Source organism: Paroedura picta, chromosome 18, assembly GCF_049243985.1.
Source record: "Paroedura picta isolate Pp20150507F chromosome 18, Ppicta_v3.0, whole genome shotgun sequence".
In the NCBI taxonomy this organism is placed as follows: domain Eukaryota; kingdom Metazoa; phylum Chordata; class Lepidosauria; order Squamata; family Gekkonidae; genus Paroedura; species Paroedura picta.
Genome location: NC_135386.1, coordinates 5,411,944 through 5,438,184, shown reverse-complemented (window position 1 = coordinate 5,438,184; position 26,241 = coordinate 5,411,944). Strand labels below are relative to the sequence as shown.

General features: G+C 49.4%; 1 protein-coding gene and 1 long non-coding RNA gene across 4 annotated transcripts in view; one reads left to right on the top strand and one right to left on the bottom strand.

The window, feature by feature from the left end:
• The window catches only part of TRIP4 (thyroid hormone receptor interactor 4), a 47,216-nt gene extending 25,111 nt beyond the window's left edge, over positions 1 to 22,105 (bottom strand). For 2 of the 3 annotated variants that reach the window (XR_013227490.1, XM_077318240.1), the window contains exons 1-7: positions 21,952 to 22,105; positions 20,391 to 20,560; positions 19,581 to 19,717; positions 17,762 to 17,992; positions 2,805 to 2,883; positions 2,407 to 2,536; positions 890 to 1,105 (exon numbers count right to left, since the gene is read on the bottom strand). Coding sequence is in view for 2 of the 3 variants with exons in the window: in XM_077318240.1 (XP_077174355.1) it covers positions 890 to 1,105; positions 2,407 to 2,536; positions 2,805 to 2,883; positions 17,762 to 17,992; positions 19,581 to 19,717; positions 20,391 to 20,560; positions 21,952 to 22,037 (1,049 nt within the window). In the remaining variant the exon portion in view is untranslated. Of the gene's footprint in view, positions 1 to 889; positions 1,106 to 2,406; positions 2,537 to 2,804; positions 2,884 to 17,761; positions 17,993 to 19,580; positions 19,718 to 20,390; positions 20,561 to 21,770; positions 21,910 to 21,951 lie in introns of those variants that run through there. The other variant, XM_077318241.1, reaches the window with a different exon arrangement.
• Positions 22,106 to 22,190: 85 nt separating this feature from the next.
• LOC143827989 (uncharacterized) lies at positions 22,191 to 25,907 on the top strand. The gene is made up of 3 exons (XR_013227465.1): positions 22,191 to 22,310; positions 23,609 to 23,777; positions 24,770 to 25,907. It is a non-coding gene; the product is annotated as an uncharacterized LOC143827989 (long non-coding RNA).
• Positions 25,908 to 26,241: the final 334 nt, after the last annotated feature.

Here is a 26,241-nt window from a genome sequence, read left to right as displayed (position 1 = left end):
GCGAGGCCGGCGAAATGGATGATCCTCCTTAGGCCGGCCATTAGTGCAGGCCTGGTCAATTCTTGCTCAGGCCGGCTTCGTGCTGCGTTGGCTCCGGATTGGAGACCGAATCAAGTTCAGGGTTTCGGTGCTCACCTTCAAAGCCCTAAGCCAGCCTTTCTCAATTTTTTTACCCTTGAGAAACTCCTAGGACATTCTTCAGGCTTCAGGAAACCCCAGAATTGGCACAATCATGCAGAATGTGGTCGGGAAGCAGAGCTGCGGACACGCCCACCTGGGGCCCCTCCTCTTCCCACCCTCTCCAGGCCCATCAATGGCCATTGGGGGGGCAGGTCAACATGACCATATATGCTCATATCACTGGATAAATTATTTAAACATTAACTTCCACCCATTCCAGAAACCCTTCCAGGGCAGTCAAGAAACCCCAACGTTTCACAAAAGCCAGCCCTAAATGATCGGGGACCCTAAACGCATCTGCGGAACTGTCTTTTCCTTTATATTCCCCCAAGAGCATTCAGGTCTTCCGACCAGCACCTGCTCAGGGTCCCTGGCCCAAAGCAGGTGAGACTGCACTCAGCCAGGCCCAGGGCCATTTCAGCCTTATGAGGCAGGTGGACCTGAGAGTGTCTGAGAGGACGGTGACCAGCCCAAGGTCGCAGGGCAATACCATCAAAACAATATTCTGTTCTCACAGAACCATTCTGTCAGAGCTCCCTCAGCCCTGCCAACCACCTAGGGTTGGTTGTGCAGAAAGGTATCTGTAAACCGCTCTGTAACTCCTTCAGGTAGTGAAAAGCGGGGTATAAAAAAAAAAAACCCAGCTCGCCTCCTGCTTCTCATTAAGAGAAAGGGGCCTTCGGAGAGGTCCTCGCAGGCCGGTCCTCACTTGCTGTGATATTCCGCCAGGTTGTCCTGCTCCTCCACGACCTGCCGGCCGGCGAAGTCGATGGTGACCTTCCTGGAGAGCCGCGAGGCGTGCCGCAGTTCCCGCAACTCCTGCTCTCTCTTCTCCAGGGCCTCTCGCTCCTGCTTGGAGAGCCACTGGTTGGAGTCCGTGGCAAAGTAGTCCGACTCGTCGTCGATCACTTGAGTGCGCCGCACGCTGCCGAGAGGAAGGAGAAAACAGAAGGGGAGGATGGAAGGGTCGCAGGCCTCAAGGACTTCTCGCCGCACTGCCAACAGCTTAATTGATATAAAAGCTTTCTGTGCTGCGCGGCCACCCAATTTTCTGCCGGCGAACGATCAAAGCAACTGTTATAATACAGATAACTGCATAGAAAAACATTTTAAAGCAACTCAATCCAATATAAATGGACGGCTGCCCTCGCATTGCAAGGCAGGATTTGGAATGGCAGTCCACGCCTGGTCTGGCTTTTCCGGTGCCAGTGCTGCCAGCATCCATGCCCGCTAAGCACAACGACATTTGTGACTGGAGCACTAACTCCAACCTGGCTTCCCAACCAGAGGGGAACGTACTGGGATCAGGCCAATGGCCCATGCAGCCCAACATTCAGGGGTCACCCAGTGGCCAAAACTGTGGTCCACCAGCAGGGGCAGAGCTGCAGAAGAACTCCCACCGTTGCCCTCCAAGCACCAAGGAGACAGAGCCCCCCTTCCCCAGGCAGACTGTTCCCTCTATCCCTTCTGGCTAAGAGCCACTGATGGACCTCTGTGCCATATAAGAGAAGCCACGTGGGGTCAGGCCAATAACCCGCCCAGTCCAAAGTGCCCAAAATCTAGACATCATCAGGAGGTCCATCAGCAGGGCCAGAATTCCAGAAGCCTTCCCACCGCTGCCCCCTCTGAGAACACAGAGCATCACTGCCCCAGGCAGAGCGTTCTCTCTAATCCCTTGAAGCTGCTGGGCTTGAAATGTTTCTCTGGTCCCATCTTGAAGCTGCCTGTGCTGGGAGCTGCCACTCTTCCTACAGCAGTGAATGCCACATCTTGACTCCTCTTTGGGTGAGGGCGTTCCTTCCTTTGATGTGTCGCAGGCCTGCTGCTCATCAAAACAAGGCTGAGCGAGGCATTTGGGAGTTGTTTGTCCATCCCTGCGGCCACCAACTGCAATCTGGCTGCAGCTTCTGCCTAGGAGGCGATGGAGATACATGTTTGTATTCCCTCTAAGGCAAGGCCTCACGCCTCAGAGGCAGAACACACGTCCTGAACGTAGAAGATCTCTACGTTCCTGGGATCTCCAGAGGAAGCATGCGAGGATTAGGAAAAACCTACAGGCCTGGGGCCACCAGCCATTTCAAGCCGGAGGCCACATTCACAAAAACGGCTCTTGCAAATTGGCTGGAGCGGAAGGCAGAGCCGATTATGAAGCTGCCATGTGGGGTTCTGAGAGTGGCTCCGTTGCCCCCAGCAGCCTTTTGTCACCACGACGTCTGCTCTCGGTACCTCGTCTTGTCATACTCCAGCAGTTTGTCCTTGTGCTTCGTGGCCAACTCCAAACCCGCCTTCAGCCTGGCCTCCTGCCGGGGGAGCAAGTCCTTGCTGCTGCCTTCCGCCTTCCCAGAATTCTCCATGCCTGGAACACAGAGAGACACCTCATGGTCTGCTTCACCTGCACCAATCCACTGGCCCGGGGTCATCTTTGAGCTTCAGGACTGGATGGGGAATGGAAGCCCCACGAACAAGTCATGCCGGCTGGGAGGCCACAGTGGAGAGGAGGGGAGGAGAGGGCAGCGGCCTCAAAAAACAGCTGATAACCCACACAAATCAGAAAGGATAACTTTGTTTGCAGCCTCTAAGAGTCAGTAAAGGGAACCACCCTGCCCTTGAGGGAAGGCACTAACCTCCAAGGAGTTTCTTCAGCAGCTTCTGGCTCTTGTTGGAATCACGCTGCAGGATGTCCTGTTCTTCCCTTGTGCATACCTGAGAAAGAGAAGGGAGGGCACGGGCCTCTGAAGTAGCTGCTCGAACCCGTCGGAAGGCAACTGTCAGGCAGACAGAAGTGGTAAACAGCACCTGACTTCCCTGTGCTGATCCCAATGTTGTTTACAAAGAATATTAAAGCTGGAGATGAATGTCTGCTTTGAGCTTCTCTAGGCGATGGAAGCAGTGTTCCTCTTAGCATAGAGAAGGACTAGGGAGCAATTCTGTGAATGAAGTAGTTCTCACACAGTTGCCAGGTTAGAAGCTGAGACAGCTCCTGGCATGCACAAGCACAAGGGTGTGGACCAGCCCTGTAATGCCCACCAATTGATCCCACTAATCCCCCACTACCTAAGAAGAGTGGCTGAAGTTCTTCGGGGTATCAATTAGAGAAAGGGTGGACCTCTCTCGAGGTCCACGGACTAAAATTCCAAAGAGCCCCTGCCAGTACATGTTGGAAAGAGCTCATGGGAATTGCAGCCCATGGACCTCTGGAAAGCCACAGTATGACCATCCCAGAACCAGAAATATTCTCCAGAGCTACCGTTCGAAATCCAGACACAACCTGGGATGTCCTACATACAAATGTCTACTAAAATATTTATATCCTGCCTTTCCTCATAGCTCAATGAGAACGGGGGGAGGAGTCAGTTACAAAATGGGCTGCCATGAGAAGGGGAGGAGTCAGCTACAAAACGGCTGTCATGAGAAGGGGAGGAGTCAGCTACAAAATGGCTGCCATGAGTCTGCTACAAAATGTCTGCCATGAGATGGGGAGGAGTCAGCTGCAAAATAGCTGTCATGAGAAGGGGAGGAGTCAGCTACAAAATGGCTGCCATGAGAAGGGGAGGAGTCAGTTACAAAATGGCTGCCATGAGTCTGCTACAAAATGGCTGCCATGAGAAGGGGAGGAGTCAGCTACAAAATGGCTACCATGAGAAGGGGCGGAGTCAGTTACAAAATGGCTGCCATGAGTCTGCTACAAAATGGCTGCCACGAGAAGGGGAGGAGTCATCTACAAAATGGCTGCCATGAGAAGGGGAGGAGTCAGCTACAAAATGGCTGCCATGAGTCTGCTACAAAATGTCTGCTATGAGAAGGGGAGGAGTCAGCTACAAAATGGTTGCCATGAGAAGAGAAGTCAGATACAAAATGGCTGCCATGAGTCCACTACAAAATGGCTGCCATGAGAAGGGGAGGAGTCAATTACAAAATGGCTGCCATGAGTCTGCTACAAAATGGCTGCCATAGGAAGGGGAGGAGTCAGCTCCAAAATGGCTGCCATGAGAAGGGGAGGAGTCAGCTACAAAATGGATGCCATGAGTCTGCTACAAAATGGCTGTCATGAGAAGGGAAGGAGTCAGCTACAAAATGTCTGCCATAGGAAGGGGAGGAGTCAGCTCCAAAATGGCTGCCATGAGAAGGGGAGGAGTCATCTACAAAATGGCTGCTATGAGAAGGGGAGGAATCAGTCACAAAATGGCTGCCATGAGTCTGCTACAAAATGGCTGCCATGAGAAAGGGAGGAGTCAGTTACAAAATGGCTGCCATGTGTCTGCTACAAAATGGCTGCCATGACAAGGGGAGGAGTCAGCTACAAAATGGCTACCATGAGAAGGGGAGGAGTCAGATACAAAATGGCTGCCCTATAGAAGGGGAGGAGAGAGCTATAAAATGGCTACCTAGGGAGGGGAGGAGTCAGCTCCAAAATGGCTGCCTAGGGGTGGGGAGGACTCAGCTACAAAATGGCTGCCCTGAGAAGGGGAGGAGTCAGCTACAAAATGGCTACCATGAGAAGGGGAGGAGTCAGCTACAAAATGGTTGCCATGAGAAGAGGAGTCAGATACAAAATGGCTGCCATGAGTCTACTACAAAATGGCTGCCATGAGAAGGGGAGGAGTCAATTACAAAATGGCTGCCATGAGTCTGCTACAAAATGGCTGCCATAGGAAGGGGAGGAGTCAGCTCCAAAATGGCTGCCATGAGAAGGGGAGGAGTCAGCTCCAAAATGGCTGCCCTGGGAAGGGGAGGAGTCAGTTACAAAATGGCTGCCATGAGTCTGCTACAAAATGGCTGCCATGAGAAGGGGAGGAGTCAGCTACAAAATGGCTGCCATGAGAAAGGGAGGAGAGAGCTATAAAATGCCTACCTAGGGAGGGGAGGAGTCAGCTCCAAAATGGCAGTCTAGGGGTGGGGAGGACTCAGCTACAAAATGGCTGCCCAGAGAAGGGGAGGAGTTAGCTACAAAATGTCTGCCATAGGAAGGGGAGGAGTCAGCTCAAAAATGGCTACCATGAGAAGGGGAGGAGTCAGCTACAAAATGGCTGCTATGAGAAGGGTAGTAATCAGTTACAAAATGGCTGCCATGAGTCTGCTACAAAATGGCTGCCATGAGAAGGGGAGAAGTCAGCTACAAGATGGCTGCCATGAGAAGAGGAGGAGTTAGCTACAAAATGGCTGTCAAGGGGAGGAGAGCTATGAAATGGCTACCTAGGGAGGGGAGGAGTCAGCTCCAAAATGGCTGCCTAGGGTTGTGGAGGCTGCCATGAGAAGAGGAGGAGTTAGCTACAAAATGGCTGTCAAGGGGAGGAGAGCTATGAAATGGCTACTTAGGGAGGGGAGGAGTCAGCTACAAAATGGCTGCCATGAGTCTGCTACAAAATGTCTGCCATGAGAAGGGGAGGTGTCAGCTACAAAATGGCTGCTATGAGAAGAGGAAGAGTCAGATACAAAATGGTTGCCATGAGAAGGGGAGGAGTCAGTTACAAAATGGCTGCCATGAGTCTACTACAAAATGGCTGGCATGAGAAGGGGAGGAGAGAGCTATAAAATGGCTACCTAGGGAGGGGAGGAGTCAGCTCCAAAATGGCTGCCTAGGGGTGGGGAGGACTCAGCTACAAAATGGCTGCCCTGAGAAGGGGAGGAGTCAGCTACAAAATGGCTACCATGAGAAGGGGAGGAGTCAGCTACAAAATGGTTGCCATGAGAAGAGGAGTCAGATACAAAATGGCTGCCATGAGTCTACTACAAAATGGCTGCCATGAGAAGGGGAGGAGTCAATTACAAAATGGCTGCCATGAGTCTGCTACAAAATGGCTGCCATAGGAAGGGGAGGAGTCAGCTCCAAAATGGCTGCCATGAGAAGGGGAGGAGTCAGCTCCAAAATGGCTGCCCTGGGAAGGGGAGGAGTCAGTTACAAAATGGCTGCCATGAGTCTGCTACAAAATGGCTGCCATGAGAAGGGGAGGAGTCAGCTACAAAATGGCTGCCATGAGAAAGGGAGGAGAGAGCTATAAAATGCCTACCTAGGGAGGGGAGGAGTCAGCTCCAAAATGGCAGTCTAGGGGTGGGGAGGACTCAGCTACAAAATGGCTGCCCAGAGAAGGGGAGGAGTTAGCTACAAAATGTCTGCCATAGGAAGGGGAGGAGTCAGCTCAAAAATGGCTACCATGAGAAGGGGAGGAGTCAGCTACAAAATGGCTGCTATGAGAAGGGTAGTAATCAGTTACAAAATGGCTGCCATGAGTCTGCTACAAAATGGCTGCCATGAGAAGGGGAGAAGTCAGCTACAAGATGGCTGCCATGAGAAGAGGAGGAGTTAGCTACAAAATGGCTGTCAAGGGGAGGAGAGCTATGAAATGGCTACCTAGGGAGGGGAGGAGTCAGCTCCAAAATGGCTGCCTACGGTTGTGGAGGCTGCCATGAGAAGAGGAGGAGTTAGCTACAAAATGGCTGTCAAGGGGAGGAGAGCTATGAAATGGCTACTTAGGGAGGGGAGGAGTCAGCTACAAAATGGCTGCCATGAGTCTGCTACAAAATGTCTGCCATGAGAAGGGGAGGTGTCAGCTACAAAATGGCTGCTATGAGAAGAGGAAGAGTCAGATACAAAATGGTTGCCATGAGAAGGGGAGGAGTCAGTTACAAAATGGCTGCCATGAGTCTACTACAAAATGGCTGGCATGAGAAGGGGAGGAGAGAGCTATAAAATGGCTACCAAGGGAGGGGAGGTGTCAGCTCCAAAATGGCTGCCTAGGGGTGGGGAGGACTCAGCTATAAAATGGCTGCCCTGAGAAGGGGAGAAGTCAGCTACAAAATGGCTGCCATGCGAAGGGGAGGAGACAGCTACAAAATGGCTGCCATGAGTCTGCTACAAAATGTCTGCCCTGAGAAGGGGAGGAGTCAGCTACAAAATGTCTGCCATGAGAAGGGGAGGAGTCAGCTACAAAATGGCTGTCATGAGAAGGGGAGGAGTCAGTTACAAAATGGCTGACATGAGAAGGGGAGGAGTCAGTTACAAAATGGCTGCCATGAGAAGGGGAGGAGTCAGTTACAAAATGGCTGCCATGAATCTGCTACAAAATGTCTGCCAGAGGAAGGGGAGGAGTCAGCTCAGAAATGACTACCATGAGAAGGGGAGGAGTCAGCTACAAAATGGCTGCCATGAGTCTGCTACAAAATGGCTGCCATGAGAAGGGGAGGAGAGAGCTATAAAATGGCTACCTAGGGAGGGGAGGAGTCAGCTCCAAAATGGCTGCCTAGGGTGGGGAGGACTCAGCTACAAAATGGCTGCCCTGAGAAGGGGAGGAGTCAGCTACAAAATGGCTACCATGAGAAGGGGAGGAGTCAGCTACAAAATGGCTGCCATGAAAAGGGGAGGAGTCAGCTACAAAATGGCTGCCATGAGAAGGGGAGGAGTCAGCTACAAAATGGCTGCCATAAGTCTGCTACAAAATGTCTGCCATTAGAAGGGGAGGAGTCAGCCACAAAATGGCTGTCATGAGAAGGGGAGGAGTCAGCTACAAAATGGCTGCCCTATAGAAGGGGAGGAGAGAGCTATAAAATGGCTGCCTTGACAAGGGGAGGAGTCAGTCACAAAATGTCTGCCTAAGAAGGGGAGGAGTCAGCTCCAAAATGGCTGTCATGAGAAGGGGAGGAGTGAGCTATAAAATGGCTACCTAGGGAGGGAAGGAGTCAGCTCCAAAATGGCTGCCTAGGAGTGGGGAGACCTCAGCTATAAAATGGCTGCCCTGAGAAGGGGAGGAGTCAGCTACAAAATGGCTGCCATGAGAAGGGGAGGAGTCAGCTACAAAATGGCTGCCATGAGTCTGCTACAAAATGTCTGCCATGAGAAGGGGAGGAGTCAGCTACAAAATGGCTGCCATGAGAAGGGGAGGAGAGAGCTATAAAAAGGCTACCTAGAGAGCGGAGGAGTCAGCTCCAAAATGGCTGCCTAGGGGTGGGGAGGACTCAGCTACAAAATGGCTGTCCTGAGAAAGGGAGGAGTCAGCTACAAAATGGCTGCCATGAGAAGGGGAGGAGTCAGCTACAAAATGGCTGCCATGAGAAGGGGAGGAGTCAGTTACAAAATGGCTGCCATGAGTCTACTACAAAATGGCTGGCATGAGAAGGGGAGGAGTCAATTACAAAATGGCTGCCATGAGTCTGCTACAAAATGTCTGCCATAGGAAGGGGAGGAGTCAGCTCAAAAATGGCTGCCATGAGAAGGGGAGGAGTCAGCTACAAAATGGCTGCTATGAGAAGGGGAGAAATCAGTTACAAAATGGCTGCCATGAGTCTGCTACAAAATGGCTGTCATGAGAAGGGGAGGAGTCAGCTACAAAATGGCTGCCCTGGGAAGGGGAGGAGTCAGTTACAAAATGGCTGCCATGAGTCTGCTACAAAATGGCTGCCATGAGAAGGGGAGGAGTCAGCTACAAAATGGCTGCCATGAGAAAGGGAGGAGAGAGCTATAAAATGCCTACCTAGGGAGGGGAGGAGTCAGCTCCAAAATGGCTGCCTAGTGGTGGGGAGGACTCAGCTATAAAATGGCTGCCCTGAGAAGGGGAGGAGTCAGCTACAAAATGGCTGCCATGAGAAGGGGAGAGTCAGCTACAAAATGGCTGCCATGAGTCTGCTACAAAATGTCTGCCATGAGAAGGGGAGGAGTGTGCTACAAAATGGCTGTCATGAGAAGGGGAGGAGTCAGTTACAAAATGGCTGCCATGAGAAGGGGAGGAGTCAGTTACAAAATGGCTACCATGAGAAGGGGAGGAGTCATCTACAAAATGGCTACCATGAGAAGGAGAGGAGTCAGCTACAAAATGGCTTCCAACAGTCAGCCACAAAATGGCTGTCATGAGAAGGGGAGGAGTCATTTACAAAATGGCTGCCATGAGTCTGCTACAAAATGTCTGCCAGAGGAAGGGGAGGAGTCAGCTCAAGAATGACTACCATGAGAAGGGGAGGAGTCAGCTACAAAATGTCTGCCATGAGAAGGGGAGGAGTCAGATACAAAATGGCTGCCATGAGAAGGGGAGGAGTCAGTTACAAAATGGCTGCCATGTCTGCTACAAAATGGCTGCCATGAGAAGGGGAGGAGTCAATTACAAAATGGCTGCTATGAGAAGGGGAGGAGTCAGCTACAAAATGTCTACCATAGGAAGGGGAGGAGTCAATTACAAAATGGCTGCTATGAGAAGGGGAGGAGTCAGCTACAAAATGTCTACCATAGGAAGGGGAGGAGTCAGCTACAAAATGGCTGCCATAGGAAGTGAAGAGAGACCACAAGCCCCAGCAGATCAACACTTAGTCAGGAAGTGAGATCACAAGCCCCAGCCAATCAACACTGAGTCAGGAAGTGAGATCACAAGCCCCAGACAATCAACACTGAATCAGGAAGTGAGATCAAAAGCCCCAGCCAATCAACACTGACTCAGGAAGTGAGGTCAAAAGCCCCAGCCAATCATCACTGAGTCAGGAAGTGAGATCTCAAGCCCCAGCTAATCAACACTGAGTCAGGAAGAGAGATCAGCCAATCAACACTGATTGAGGAAGTGAGGTCAGCCAATCAACTGGCTGCCATGAGAAGGGGAGGAGTGAGCTACAAAATGGCTGCCATAGGAAGGGGAGGAGTCAGCTACAAAATGGCTGCCTTGACAAGGGGGGGAGTCAGCTACAAAATGGCTGCCTAAGAAGGGGAGGAGTCAGCTACAAAATGGCTGCCTTGACAAGGGGAGGAGTCTGTCACAAAATGTCTGCCTAAGAAGGGGAGGAGTCAGCTCCAAAATGGCTGTCATGAGAAGGGGAGGAGTGAGCTATAAAATGGCTACCTAGGGAGGGGAGGAGTCAGCTCAAAAATGGTTGCCTAGGGGAGGGGAGGTCTCAGCTACAAAATGGCAGTCATGAGAAGGAGAGGAGTCAGCTACAAAATTGCTGTCACGAAAAGGGGAGGAGTCAGCTACAAAATGGCTGCCACGAGAAGGGGTGGAGTCAGCTACAAAATGGCTGCCATGAGAAGGGGAGGACTCAGCTACAAAATGGCTGCCATGAGTCTGCTACATAATGGCTGCCATGGGAAGGGGAAGTGTCAGCTACAAAATGGCTGCCATGAATCTGCTACAAAATGGCAGCCATGGGAAGGGGAGGAGTCAGTTACAAAATGGCTGCCATGAGTCTGCTACAAAATGGCTGCCATGAGAAGGGGAGGAGTCAGTTACAAAATGGCTGCCATGAGTCTGCTACAAAATGGCTGCTATGAGAAGGGGAGGAGTCAGCTACAAAATGGCTACCATGAGAAGGGGAGGAGTCAGCTACAAAATGGTTGCCATATAGAAGGGGAGGAGGGAGCTATAAAATGGCTACCTAGGGAGGGGAGGAGTCAGCACCAAAATGGCTGCCTAGGGGTGGGGAGGACTCAGATACAAAATGGCTGCCCTGAGAAGGGGAGGAGTCAGCTACAAAATGGCTGCCATGAGAAGGGGAGGAGTCAGCTACAAAATGGCTGCCATGAGAAGGGGAGGAGTCAGCTACAAAATGGCTGCCATGAGTCTGCTACAAAATGGCTGCCATGAGAAGGGGAGGAGTCAGCTACAAAATGGCTACCATGAGAAGGGGAGGAGTCAGCTACAAAATGGCTACCATGAGAAGGGAAGGAGTCAGCTACAAAATGGCTGCTATGAGAAGGGTAGGAATCAGTTACAAAATGGCTGCCATGAGTCTGCTACAAAATGGCTGCCATGAGAAGGGGAGGAGTAAGCTACAAAATGGCTGCCATGAGTCTGCTACAAAATGTCTGCCATGAGAATGGGAGGAGTCAGCTACAAAATGGCTGTCAAGGGGAGGAGTCAGATACAAAATGGCTGCCATGAGAAGGGGAGGAGTCAGTTATAAAATGGCTGCCATGAGTCTGCTACAAAATGGCTGCCATGAGAAGGGGAGAAGTCAATTACAAAATGGCTGCTATGAGAAGGGGAGGAATGAGTTACAAAATGGCTGCCATAAGTGCTACAAAATGGCTGCCATGAGAAGGGGAGGAGTCAGCTACAAAATGGCTACCATGAGAAGGGGAGGAGTCAGCTGCAAAATGGCTGCCATGAGTCTGCTACAAAATGGCTGCCATGAGAAGGGGAGGAGTCAGCTACAAAATGGCTGCCATCAGTCTGCTACAAAATGTCTGCCATGAGAAGGGGAGGAGTCAGCCACAAAATGGCTGTCATGAGAAGGGGTGGAGTCAGCTACAAAATGGCTGCCATGAGAAGGGGAGGAGTCAGCTACAAAATGGCTGCCATGAGAAGGGGAGGAGTCAGCTACAAAATGGCTGCCAGGAGTCTGCTACAAAATGTCTGCCATGAGAAGGGGAGGAGTCAGCTACAAAATGGTTGCCATGAGAAGAGAAGTCAGATACAAAATGGCTGCCATGAGTCCACTACAAAATGGCTGCCATGAGAAGGGGAGGAGTCAGCTACAAAATGGCTGCCATGAGTCTGCTACAAAATGTCTGCCATAGGAAGGGGAGGAGTCAGCTCCAAAATGGCTGCCATGAGAAGGGGAGGAGTCATCTACAAAATGGCTGCTATGAGAAGGGGAGGAATCAGTTACAAAATGGCTGCCATGAGTCTGCTACAAAATGGCTGCCATGAGAAGGGGAGGAGTAAGCTACAAAATGGCTGCCATGAGTCTGCTACAAAATGTCTGCCATGAGAATGGGAGGAGTCAGCTACAAAATGGCTGTCAAGGGGAGGAGTCAGATACAAAATGGCTGCCATGAGAAGGGGAGGAGTCAGTTATAAAATGGCTGCCATGAGTCTGCTACAAAATGGCTGCCATGAGAAGGGGAGAAGTCAATTACAAAATGGCTGCTATGAGAAGGGGAGGAATCAGTTACAAAATGGCTGCCATAAGTGCTACAATATGGCTGCCATGAGAAGGGGAGGAGTCAGCTACAAAATGGCTACCATGAGAAGGGGAGGAGTCAGCTACAAAATGGCTGTCATGAGTCTGCTACAAAATGGCTGCCATGAGAAGGGGAGGAGTCAGCTACAAAATGGCTGCCATCAGTCTGCTACAAAATGTCTGCCATGAGAAGGGGAGGAGTCAGCCACAAAATGGCTGTCATGAGAAGGGGTGGAGTCAGCTACAAAATGGCTGCCATGAGAAGGGGAGGAGTCAGCTACAAAATGGCTGCCATGAGAAGGGGAGGAGTCAGCTACAAAATGGCTGCCATGAGAAGGGGAGGAGTCACCTACAAAATGGCTGCCATGAGTCTGCTACAAAATGTCTGCCATGAGAAGGGGAGGAGTCAGCTACAAAATGGTTGCCATGAGAAGAGAAGTCAGATACAAAATGGCTGCCATGAGTCCACTACAAAATGGCTGCCATGAGAAGGGGAGGAGTCAATTACAAAATGGCTGCCATGAGTCTGCTACAAAATGTCTGCCATAGGAAGGGGAGGAGTCAGCTCTAAAATGGCTGCCATGAGAAGGGGAGGAGTCATCTACAAAATGGCTGCTATGAGAAGGGGAGGAATCAGTTACAAAATGGCTGCCATGAGTCTGCTACAAAATGGCTGCCATGAGAAGGGGAGGAGTCAGTTACAAAATGGCTGCCATGTGTCTGCTACAAAATGGCTGCCATGACAAGGGGAGGAGTCAGCTACAAAATGGCTACCATGAGAAGGGGAGGAGTCAGCTACAAAATGGCTGCAATGAAAAGGGGAGGAGTCATCTACAAAATGTCTGCCATGAGAAGGGGAGGAGTCAGCTACAAAATGGCTGCCATCAGTCTGCTACAAAATGTCTGCCATGAGAAGGGGAGGAGTCAGCCACAAAATGGCTGTCATGAGAAGGGGTGGAGTCAGCTACAAAATGGCTGCCATGAGAAGGGGAGGAGTCAGCTACAAAATGGCTGCCATGAGAAGGGGAGGAGTCAGCTACAAAATGGTTGCCATGAGAAGAGGAGTCAGATACAAAATGGCTGCCATGAGTCTACTACAAAATGGCTGCCATGAGAAGGGGAGGAGTCAATTACAAAATGGCTGCCATGAGTCTGCTACAAAATGGCTGCCATAGGAAGGGGAGGAGTCAGCTCCAAAATGGCTGTCATGAGAAGGGGAGGAGTCAGCTACAAAATGGCTGCCATGAGAAGGGGAGGAGTCAGATACAAAATGGCTGCCATGAGAAGGGGAGGAGTCAGTTACAAAATGGCTGCCATGTCTGCTACAAAATGGCTGCCATGAGAAGGGGAGGAGTCAATTACAAAATGGCTGCTATGAGAAGGGGAGGAGTCAGCTACAAAATGTCTACCATAGGAAGGGGAGGAGTCAATTACAAAATGGCTGTTATGAGAAGGGGAGGAGTCAGCTCCAAAATGGCTGTCATGAGAAGGGGAGGAGTCAGCTACAAAATGGCTGCCATGAGTCTGCTACAAAATGGCTGTCATGAGAAGGGGAGGAGTCAGCTCCAAAATGGCTGCCATGAGAAGGGGAGGAGTCATCTACAAAATGGCTGCTATGAGAAGGGGAGGAATCAGTTACAAAATGGCTGCCATGAGTCTGCTACAAAATGGCTGCCATGAAAAGGGGAGGAGTAAGCTACAAAATGGCTGCCATGAGTCTGCTACAAAATGTCTGCCATGAGAATGGGAGGAGTCAGCTACAAAATGGCTGTCAAGGGGAGGAGTCAGATACAAAATGGCTGCCATGAGAAGGGGAGGAGTCAGTTATAAAATGGCTGCCATGAGTCTGCTACAAAATGGCTGCCATGAGAAGGGGAGAAGTCAATTACAAAATGGCTGCTATGAGAAGGGGAGGAATCAGTTACAAAATGGCTGCCATAAGTGCTACAATATGGCTGCCATGAGAAGGGGAGGAGTCAGCTACAAAATGGCTACCATGAGAAGGGGAGGAGTCAGCTACAAAATGGCTGTCATGAGTCTGCTACAAAATGGCTGCCATGAGAAGGGGAGGAGTCAGCTACAAAATGGCTGCCATCAGTCTGCTACAAAATGTCTGCCATGAGAAGGGGAGGAGTCAGCCACAAAATGGCTGTCATGAGAAGGGGTGGAGTCAGCTACAAAATGGCTGCCATGAGAAGGGGAGGAGTCAGCTACAAAATGGCTGCCATGAGAAGGGGAGGAGTCACCTACAAAATGGCTGCCATGAGTCTGCTACAAAATGTCTGCCATGAGAAGGGGAGGAGTCAGCTACAAAATGGTTGCCATGAGAAGAGAAGTCAGATACAAAATGGCTGCCATGAGTCCACTACAAAATGGCTGCCATGAGAAGGGGAGGAGTCAATTACAAAATGGCTGCCATGAGTCTGCTACAAAATGTCTGCCATAGGAAGGGGAGGAGTCAGCTCTAAAATGGCTGCCATGAGAAGGGGAGGAGTCATCTACAAAATGGCTGCTATGAGAAGGGGAGGAATCAGTTACAAAATGGCTGCCATGAGTCTGCTACAAAATGGCTGCCATGAGAAGGGGAGGAGTCAGTTACAAAATGGCTGCCATGTGTCTGCTACAAAATGGCTGCCATAACAAGGGGAGGAGTCAGCTAAAAAATGGCTACCATGAGAAGGGGAGGAGTCAGCTACAAAATGGCTGCAATGAAAAGGGGAGGAGTCATCTACAAAATGTCTGCCATGAGAAGGGGAGGAGTCAGCTACAAAATGGCTGCCATCAGTCTGCTACAAAATGTCTGCCATGAGAAGGGGAGGAGTCAGCCACAAAATGGCTGTCATGAGAAGGGGTGGAGTCAGCTACAAAATGGCTGCCATGAGAAGGGGAGGAGTCAGCTACAAAATGGCTGCCATGAGAAGGGGAGGAGTCAGCTACAAAATGGTTGCCATGAGAAGAGGAGTCAGATACAAAATGGCTGCCATGAGTCTACTACAAAATGGCTGCCATGAGAAGGGGAGGAGTCAATTACAAAATGGCTGCCATGAGTCTGCTACAAAATGGCTGCCATAGGAAGGGGAGGAGTCAGCTCCAAAATGGCTGTCATGAGAAGGGGAGGAGTCAGCTACAAAATGGCTGCCATGAGAAGGGGAGGAGTCAGATACAAAATGGCTGCCATGAGAAGGGGAGGAGTCAGTTACAAAATGGCTGCCATGTCTGCTACAAAATGGCTGCCATGAGAAGGGGAGGAGTCAATTACAAAATGGCTGCTATGAGAAGGGGAGGAGTCAGCTACAAAATGTCTACCATAGGAAGGGGAGGAGTCAATTACAAAATGGCTGCTATGAGAAGGGGAGGAGTCAGCTCCAAAATGGCTGTCATGAGAAGGGGAGGAGTCAGCTACAAAATGGCTGCCATGAGTCTGCTACAAAATGGCTGTCATGAGAAGGGGAGGAGTCATTTACAAAATGGCTACCATGAGAAGGGGAGAAGTCAGTTACAAAATGGCTGCCCTATAGAGGGGGAGGAGAGAGCTATAAAATGGCTGCCTTGACAAGGGGAGGAGTCAGTCACAAAACGTCTGCCTAAGAAGGGGAGGAGTCAGCTCCAAAATGGCTGTCATGAGAAGGGGAGGAGTGAGCTATAAAATGGCTACCTAGGGAGGGGAGGAGTCAGCTCCAAAATGGCTGCCTAGGGGTGGGGAGGACTCAGCTATAAAATGGCTGCCCTGAGAAGGGGAGGAGTCAGCTACAAAATGGCTGCCATGAGAAGGGGAGGAGTCAGCTACAAAATGGCTGCCATGAGTCTGCTACAAAATGTCTGCCATGAGAAGGGGAGGAGTCAGCTACAAAATGGCTGTCATGAGAAGGGGAGGAGTCAGTTACAAAATGGCTGATATGAGAAGGGGAGGAGTCAGTTACAAAATGGCTGCCATGAGTCTGCTACAAAATGGCTGCCATGAGAAGGGGAGGAGTCATTTACAAAATGGCTGCCATGAGTCTGCTACAAAATGTCTGCCAGAGGAAGGGGAGGAGTCAGCTCAAAAATGACTACCATGAGAAGGGGAGGAGTCAGCTACAAAATGTCTGCCATGAGAAGGGGAGGAGTCAGATACAAAATGGCTGCCATGAGAAGGGGAGGAGTCAGTTACAAAATGGCTGCCATGGCTGCTACAAAATGGCTGCCATGAGAAGGGGAGGAGTCAATTACAAAATGGCTGCTATGAGAAGGGGAGGAGTCAGCTACAAAATGTCTACCATAGGAAGGGGAGGAGTCAATTACAAAATGGCTGCTATGAGAAGGGGAGGAGTCAGCTACAAAATGTCTACCATAGGAAGGGGAGGAGTCAGCTACAAAATGGCTGCCATAGGAAGTGAAGAGAGACCACAAGCCCCAGCAGATCAACACTTAGTCAGGAAGTGAGATCACAAGCCCCAGCCAATCAACACTGAGTCAGGAAGTGAGATCACAAGCCCCAGACAATCAACACTGAATCAGGAAGTGAGATCAAAAGCCCCAGCCAATCAACACTGACTCAGGAAGTGAGGTCAAAAGCCCCAGCCAATCATCACTGAGTCAGGAAGTGAGATCTCAAGCCCCAGCTAATCAACACTGAGTCAGGAAGAGAGATCAGCCAATCAACACTGATTGAGGAAGTGAGGTCAGCCAATCAACTGGCTGCCATGAGAAGGGGAGGAGTGAGCTACAAAATGGCTGCCATAGGAAGGGGAGGAGTCAGCTACAAAATGGCTGCCTTGACAAGGGGGGGAGTCAGCTACAAAATGGCTGCCTAAGAAGGGGAGGAGTCAGCTACAAAATGGCTGCCTTGACAAGGGGAGGAGTCTGTCACAAAATGTCTGCCTAAGAAGGGGAGGAGTCAGCTCCAAAATGGCTGTCATGAGAAGGGGAGGAGTGAGCTATAAAATGGCTACCTAGGGAGGGGAGGAGTCAGCTCAAAAATGGTTGCCTAGGGGAGGGGAGGTCTCAGCTACAAAATGGCAGTCATGAGAAGGAGAGGAGTCAGCTACAAAATTGCTGTCACGAAAAGGGGAGGAGTCAGCTACAAAATGGCTGCCACGAGAAGGGGTGGAGTCAGCTACAAAATGGCTGCCATGAGAAGGGGAGGACTCAGCTACAAAATGGCTGCCATGAGTCTGCTACATAATGGCTGCCATGGGAAGGGGAAGTGTCAGCTACAAAATGGCTGCCATGAATCTGCTACAAAATGGCAGCCATGGGAAGGGGAGGAGTCAGCTACGAAATGGCTGCCATGAGTCTGCTACAAAATGGCTGCCATGAGAAGGGGAGCAGTCAGTTGCAAAATGGGTGCCTAGAGAAGGGGAGGAGTCAGCTACAAAATGGCAGCCATGAGAAGGGGAGGAGTCAGCTCCAAAATGGCTGCCATAGTTAGAGAAGAGTGACCACAAGCCCCAGCCAATCAACACTGAGTCAGGAAGTGAGATCACAAGCCCCAGCTAATCAACACTGAGTCAGGAAAAGAGACCACAAGCCCCAGCCAATCAACACTGAGTCAGGAAGTGAGATCACAAGCCCCAGCCAATCAACCCTGAGTCAGGAAGTGAGATCACAAGCCCCAGCCAATCAACCCTGAGTCAGGAAGTGAGATCAGCCAATCAACTTTGTCAGGAAGTGAGATCAGCCAATCTACAGTGAGTCAGGAAGAGGCCAATGGAAGGCAGTGACATACCAGAGTGCTACAGAACAAGCAAGGCCCGGAGCCCTCCTGTTCACAGACGATGCGTCCGCACGTGAGGCAGTTGTTGATCAGCTTGTGCTTCTGGGCCAGGCACTCGCAGGGGTGGCGCCCAGGGAGCATGACAGCCAGCTTGTCCTGCCCTTCCTTGGTGTACAAGTTGACAAATTTGGCCTTCTTCTTGGAGGAAGCGCTGCTGCTGCTGCTGCTGCTCATCTCTTGGGCCTGATTGGATACAGAAACAAAAACGTTCCAAGGAATGGCTGGCAGAGGGAGCAGCCAAATAATAATTCACCAAGCCCCCCCTGCAGGTTCTCTGGGACTTTGGACAGACTTGACATGACAGGAGCCAACGGCTATGTTGCAATGCCGTTATAGACCAATAAGCAAACTAGGGCTTCAGAGACTGCTATGGTGGATTGTATCTGGCTTGCAGGTATGGTGTCACGTCTCAATCTTGGCAATGAAGAGACTTTGCTCCAACCAGGGAGGTTTCCCAACGACACAAAAAAGGGAATCAAGGGGAAGCGGGAAACACAGAGGGTCCCTAAAGCACTTCCTGCCGCCTCCCCTCCTTCAGCCTCACTCCATTCTCTGTCCTCCCCCACTCTGCTTTCAAGGTCAGGGAAATTACCCCCTGCAGATCTGATAAGCCAGCCACCACCAGGGCACCAACGCAGCATCCATCATGTTAAAACAATTTGTTACAGGAGTTGGCTAGACAAGAAGAGGCTGCTAACGCAGAAGGGAGCTCAGGTGTAAGAGGTTTAGAGCAGGGGTAGTCAACCTGTGGGCCTCCAGATGTTCATGGACTCCAATTGTAGTCCATGAACATCTGGAGAAGTGCCACAGAAACCTGGATTCTGAGCCATGTCTTTGAGCCAGTCTCTTTCTCTTAGTCTATCCTACTTTGCAAGGTTGTTGTGATGATAAAGGGAAGGGTGTGTACAAGACGGAAAGAGCTGTTGGATCAGATCCCTTGGAAGAAGAGCTGGTTTTTTGATACCCAGCTTTTCACTACCCAAAGAGATGCCAAAGCAGCTTATAAACACCTTTCCCTTCATCTCGCCACAACTGACACCTCACGAGGTAGGTGGGGCTGAAAGCGCTCTGAAAGAACTGGGACTGGCCCAAGGTCACCCAGCTGGCTGCATGTGGAGGAAGACGGGGGAATCAAACCCGCCCCTCTTTAGACACCACACCAAGATAGGCACAAAATGGAACATCATTTGTTTCTGAGCATGGTTTCATAGCAATCACTGCTTCCCCTGTTGCAGCCATGTTATTCGTGACGTAGCTGACTCGAATTTTCTGATAGCAGATCGGAACAACGGCCAGGAGATTTGTCACGATTACAGTCAAAGAGACTTTCCTGGAAGCCGCATCATGTGTCATGCGTAAAGGAAGTCACATGCTCAGGACAGTTGTGAACCCAAGCACAAGGCTACTCCCCACTGACTTCCCATCACTGCAAGGCAGTTCCAATTGAAAAGTACACACCTCAACACTCGACTGACGTGCTTAACGTACTACAGTTCCGGCGCTGCCCTGAATATTGGACAGATTCAATGGAGATATAAATCACGTTGCTGTGTTCTCAATTACTCACTTGTGCATTCTGTTGCTACATTAGCTAAGTTCAGAAACTGAAAGGGGTGGGGGGAATATCCCTGTTTCAGGGGGTTCTCATTGGCCAAAAAGTTGGGAAAGGCTGTCTTAAGGAGAGAAAAGTGGAGTATAAAAATTTATTCTAAACTTTTGAGCTTCTGTCTTTCTTGAAAGCGCCCGCAAAGCGAACAGAGCATGCTCCTACCTTGGCTAAGTCAAGGGGTGTTTTTACTTCCTCCACCGGCTGGTCAGCTTCAATATGAATGGGAGCTTCCTGTTTGTTCCTCCCTTTGCGTCGTCCCCTCTTGGCTTGGTCTCCTGGCCGAGGAGCCTCTAACATATCTAAAAGTCATACAGAAGGTCATATATAAATGTTGACCAGAAAAGCTGGGTGGGTGAGGAGTCCAACAACAACTTGTACCATTTCTCCTCCCCCCCCCCTTCCTTGAAATGTCTAGGCAAGCAATAACGCATGGCGTGGCATTGCACTCATGCCTTGGCTGCCTTCCACCGTACGTTTGCAGCAATGAGCCCTGAAGGGCAACAGGCAAGCATAATGATGTAAATAAAGGTAAAGGTATCCCCTGTGCAAGCACCGAGTCATGCCTGACCCTTGGGGTGACGCCCTCTAGCGTTTTCATGGCAGACTCAGTACGGGGTGGTTTGCCAGTGCCTTCCCCATGATGTAAATATGAGTACGTAATTTTAGATTCTGAATTTGAAGGTGTTACTAGGATGTCACCTTTTGATGGTGAAGTTATCCTTTGAATGTCAAGCTACAGCCTGCTGTCCGGGCCCTTCTTGCTGAGCCTGCGAATCCAGTCCTGACAGCATCACTGCTGGGAAATATCTCCATTCAAACCTAATTATTTTCTTTGTCTACTCAATTCTATGGAAACCAGCAACATTCCAATAAAAGAACAACATTTCTTCCAATAAAGAAAGAAATATTTTTTAAAAAATATTACAGATTAAATGGTTGCCCTGCAGCTTGTTCCCTTCCGCTTCCCCTTACCGTCTTTTTTCCGATAAAGCGGCAACGGGTCGGATGTTGTAGGCTGGCAGGTCCTTTGCCATCGGGTGACAAGGTCATCCACAAAGTGCTTCTTCTTGCCATCTGTTCCCTGAAGTAGGTCAGCAATGTAGTCCCGGATCTCCTCCTCATTCTCGATAGACAAGATGTATCTAAACGGGCCAGGGAGAAAGAATTTAAGAGTGTTTCCAAATAGAACAAAGGCTATGGAGATGGACCCTATTCTGCTAGTGGCAGAATAATACCACTATTTTTACAAGACAACTGCTGTAGCACAGGAGCAATAAGTATGGCTGTATGAGGGAAGAACACCCCAGGGTAGACAGATCATTCGACTTCCTCTGTGTATTCTAGAATCAGGAGCCATCTATACAGAAAACCTGCCAAGTAGGTTACTTTCAGTTGTGAAAGCACCTTGTCTAGAATCATAGAGTTGGAAGGGGCCATACAGGCCATCCAAGTCCAATCCCCTGCTCAATGCAGGATCAGTCTAGGCATCCATGGTAAGTATCTATCCAGCAACTGCTTGAAGACTGCCAGTGAGGGGGAGTGCACCACCTCCTTAGGCAGCCGATTCCACTCCTGAACTACTCTGACGGTGAAATTTTCCTCCCTGATACCTAGCCAGTATTGTGCTACACATAAATCCATTACTGCAGGTCCTGTGCTGCTGACAAGAACCTCTCCTTGTCCTCTTCCAAGTGACAACCTTTCAGATACTTGAAGAACACCAAAATATCCCCTCTCCACCTCCTCTTCTCCAGGCTGAACATTCCCAAGTCCCTCAGTGTTTCCTCATAGGGCTTGGTCTCCAGGCTCCGGATCATCCTCATCACTCTCCTCTGTACCCTCTCCATTTTGTCCACGTCGTTTTCAAAGTGAGATCTTCCAGGTTTTGTCATACCACTGGGAGATGGTAGACAAACTGGATATTTCCATCATGCTGCTGCACATCATAGCACTTAAAGCGCTATGATCTGGGAGACGCAGGTTCAAATTTCTACTCTGCCATAAAGCTCCCCGCGTTTATATTTCTATGGTTTACATATAGCTCATATAAATCAATTAACTATTTCCACACCGTTTCATTATTATACCTTGGGCTGGGGGGGGGCTCAGTCCTGCTAGAGCTGTTCTCACAGAGCAGTTTCTCTCAGAGCTCTCTCAGCCCCACCTACTTCACAGGGTACCAGATGTGTGGAGAGGAAGGAAAGGTAACTGTAAGCCGCTCTGAACAGCAGAAAGTGGACTATAAAAAGAATCATAAGAGTTGGAAGGGGCCATACAGGCCATCTAGTCCAACCCCCTGCTCTTCTAACAGCTGGGCTACAGGCAGGAATCCAACCGGTCAGGTTTCCTCACCTGTTGAATACCTGTCTGCTTCCTCCAGTGAAGGAAAGTTAGATGGCAAAACTCGCGGGAAGGAACACATCAGGGGCAGAGTTATCCTGCCTCTCAGGCTGTCTCCTCTCCTGCCACTGACGGCCTACCTGGCAGGGAGACTAGCGACAGGGCCCAGCCCGCCTCCCCGCCCCCTGCTCACTGGACAAGCTCCTCGCCAACATCTAGTCCGAAAGCGCCGCGGAGCTGCTCCGTGCACCAAGCCACGAGCCCCCCAGACGCCGCCATCGCCGCTTTTGCCGGTTCCCGATCGGAGCCGGGGGGAAGGAAATAGCCGGTGCACCTCCTCCCCCACAGCCAAGGCAAGCCGGGTGCAACGCGCTCTTCCGCCCGGCAGACAACCGCGGCCCTTTGAGACAGAGTTCCGGCCTGAATCGATCCGCGGCCCGCCTGGCTAGAAATGGCTCCTTGCCCGTTTACGCGGAGGGATTCCTATTTAGAAAGGCGCCCACAGGCTGCAGCCATAAGAAACCGATGTGGAAATGTCTCCCCGTGTTGCAGGTAAAATAGAGCGGAAGAGAAGGAAAGTGTGTCTGTGTGAAAACACAATGTGATTTTAGACTCAGTATATCTCTGTTTAAGTCAGACTCTGCTCCGCGGTGCCCCAAAGGCAGCATCTACGCCCTTCAAGGGAAGAAAAACACCCTAATTTATAATACCTGAAGAAATCTCAATGTGGTTTATAAACACCTTTCCCTTCTTTTCAAAACAGGTACCCTGTTAGGCAGGTGGGGGTGAGGGAGTTCTGAGAGAACTGTGACTGTCCTAATGTCACCCAGCTAGTTGCATGTGCAGGAGTCGGGGATTCAAACCCGGATCTCCAGATTAGAGGCCGCCGCTCTTGACTACTATGCAAAGATGACTCTTAAAAATTATTTGACCATACAGCAAAAAGAACCTAAGAAATACTGAAAAGAATACAAATAGTCTGAATTTTCATTCATTCCAATCCTATTGTCATATGTTACCAATATAAGATTTGTGGCAGGATAGGAGCATTTGTGAGTCACTGCTGCTCCCTTCTTCAGGGAATTTTTGAACAAGGAAATTACCCAATTGGGGAGGATAAGGTGAGCATATGAGAACAGATAAGGTATATATGTTAACACAGCTCCCTAAAATGTACCTCTGGACATGTACAGAGTTAAAACAGAAAGCATGTACAGGAATGAGCAACAAGAGTTGGGTTTTATACCCTGCTTTTCACCACTCAAGGGAGACTCAAAGCGGCTTACAATCACCGTCCCTCCCTCTGCCCACAAACATCAGGTGGGGCTGATAAAGCACTGACAGAACTGCTTTGTGAGAACCATTCTAACAGGACTGTGACTAGCCCAAGTTCACCTAGCTGGCTGCATCTGGAGGAGCGGGAAATCAAACTCGGGTCTCCAGATTAGAGTCCGCCACTCTTAACCACTATACCAAGAGAGGAAGAAGACAAAAATGGAGACAGCAAACTGAAAAGGGAAGCTGAAAAAACAAAAAGAAGCAGCACTCAGCTCACTCCTCCTTACCCTTATGCTGCTCCTGTGGTGACAGAACTTGCCATTCCAATATTCTGTCTAAGGTTGGAAAATTATCCACCAAGCGCAGGGGAGGACTTTCTGTCTTCCTTTCTCTCTTAACTTTTCCAAAATAGCTAGTGCCTGGCTGCACTGGCACCCATGAAGGACAAAAGTACTCCCACACTCTCCTCCCACCCCAGCTCTCACATTGTGCAAGGGAGTGCCCACTTCACTGAAAAAAACATCAGCTTCCATTTCTTTCCTCAACAAAAATAATAACTCCTTTGTTTATAGATTTGCACAGGCAGCCGAATTGCTGTTCGCATCCTGCCATCTTGTATTCTGAAAGGACTAACGGCAACCCTGCAGGGTTTTCAAGGCAGGACATGTTCAGAGGGATCCCCTGGAATGACAGCTCCTCCCCAGAGATCGGCACCCCAGGAGAAAAGGGATGCTTTGGAAGGTGAAATCTTTGGGATTGTATCCCACTCAGGTCGCTGTCCTCCCCCAGTTCCATCCTCAAATATCCAGGAGTTTGCCAGTCTGGAGCTGGCAACCATTTTGAACCTGCTCCACAGGAAGGAGCAGTATATAAAACTAATAGTAATACTAATAATAATAAAAATGGATGGGGCTGTTGTAAAGCAGGGCTTGCAATTGGCGTCCCCTTTTTGAATTAAAAAGTTTTTCAGCACTACAATAAAAGCTTTAGTCCTTGGAGATCAGGAGGATGGTAAACACTCAGGTTATCATTAGCTAACCTGTGGTTCCATTTCCTTTCTGGCTTTCTTTCTTTGTAGGAATGCCCGTCGCCAAGTCCCCCTTGGGGATCACCTGGAATTATAGCTCCTCACCAGGTGACAGAGATCAGTTCCCCTGGAGAAAAGAACTGCTTTGGAGGGTGGGCTCCATACCCCCACCCCAGCTCCACCCCCCAAAGTCTCCATTTTTTTCCAAACCCAGACGTGTGAGGAGGGTGGTATTGGCTCCTCTTCTTAACAAACATTTTTGCTCCACTCTGCCTCCTGCAGCAGCCATTTTGTGGCCAACTCTGCCTCCCATGGCAGCCATTTTAGGACAGTGCTCACTCCCCTCTCAAATTTCCAAAGGTACCCACAGGCTCAAAGGTTGTAATCCTTTCCTCTGTGTGTGCTTGAATTAAAGCATTCAAGGAAAAATAAGAATGCACTTGCTTCTCTTGGTCAAATGTTCTAGAAATCTGTCTCGTGTGTGTATATATAAGACAAGGTACATGGAGTATAGTCATCTCATTCTTGGCTTAGGCCTTTTTTAGCCTAGTTCATTGTGCAAGTGGCCAGCCTGCTGCAGGGGGCTCTGAAATCTGAGAAGAAGTCCTAAAAGGGTTGTGCCCAAAATAAGGTTGTGGATGGCCATTTTTAAGGAGGTATAACTAACTGCTGGTTGTTCTCTCTCCCCCCCCCCTGCCTGACTCAGCCAAACAAATATTTTATGCTTGGATGGGAAATTCCCTCTGGAAGAAACCTAAAGGACAATGCGCAGACATTACATGTTGTAACAAACAGACTGCAATGGGAACAGAAACCACCCCACTCCCTTTCAGGAGCTAAAGTTGTAAGTACAGTTTTCTGCAGTGTTTCCAGTCAGCTATCAGAAAGATAAAAAGCATAGCCTTCTTTGCTCTGGTGCTTTTTGACACAGAAGGAGCATTGCATGGTTTTAAAGATAAAGGTCCTTTTGTTGACAAGCCTACTTTCAAAGGTGAAATTCTCAAAGATGATTGCTACCCTCTTGGGAATAATTCTGCTAGTCTGTAAAGGTGCCAGAGGACTCTTAATTCTGAGCTGAACTCAGATTCTTTGTTCTTATGTTAGAATTAGCACTGAAATAAACTGCCTCCATTTGATTCACATTCTGGCACTCCAGTTGCCACAGTAAGCTGTCACATTTTCTCTGCCTTCCTCCTGCTGCATGTGACAGCTCCGCCCCCCAATGGGTTTCCCCTTCCCAATCTGAGCGCCTTTAATGTATCTGATGAAGTTGTTTAGGGCCCATTGACAGCTCATTCCACAATCAACAAGTCAACCACAGCACTCATTCTTGTTATCTTACCTCTGCAGAGGAACATACAATTACTCTTCAGTTAATGGGACTAAAGTGGTTTGAAACCAATTAAGCTAGTTTAACATCATAATGGATGGGACTGTAAAAGCAATCTGCCTTAAACCACTTTAGGCCCATTGACTTCAATTGGCTTTAAATCCAATTACTCCTGCTGCATTTTGGGTTTGAATGGAACTGTTAATCTTTCCAGAAAGATAGCAGGGGAAAGCATTTAGTACCTGAAAGCATCTCCTATTCACTAAACCAGCAGATTTAAAAACAGTTAGAGCCACATTGCTTAAGCTGGCGGTAGGATATCTGTGGCTGGTATGGAAGTTTCATCATAAATTAATCCCTTTTTATTGAGACACAGTCAATGTAAGCAGAGTTTTCTTTATTGATGTTATTTATTTATAGTGCACCTTTCTCTTTTGGACTCAAGGGTGATTACCCAGAGCCAGCCAATAAAATGAACAGGATGGGGCCAAGGAACCAACTAAAAATTTAACAGAACTGGAGCAATTTTGTAGCAGGATGTATTAAATGAAGCAGAATCTAAAGCACATGAAACCATTGTCTTGCTAGATCCAAGTGGCAAATGGTTCTTTTAATAAGATTTGAAAACAGCAGGCACACCGTAGTAGGGGGAGCACAATAAAATCAGAGTCCAGTAGTCCCTTTAAGACCAACAAAGATTTATTCAGATTGGTTGTGGTTTATTCTTACTTATAATAATTAGCAGGCAGTTGCAATATAGGTATTACAATTTCACAGCAATCATAACATATCTAACGAGACAGGTTCTAATTTCTTATCAGCTGCTGGAAGCCCGGTCAGCAAAAGAA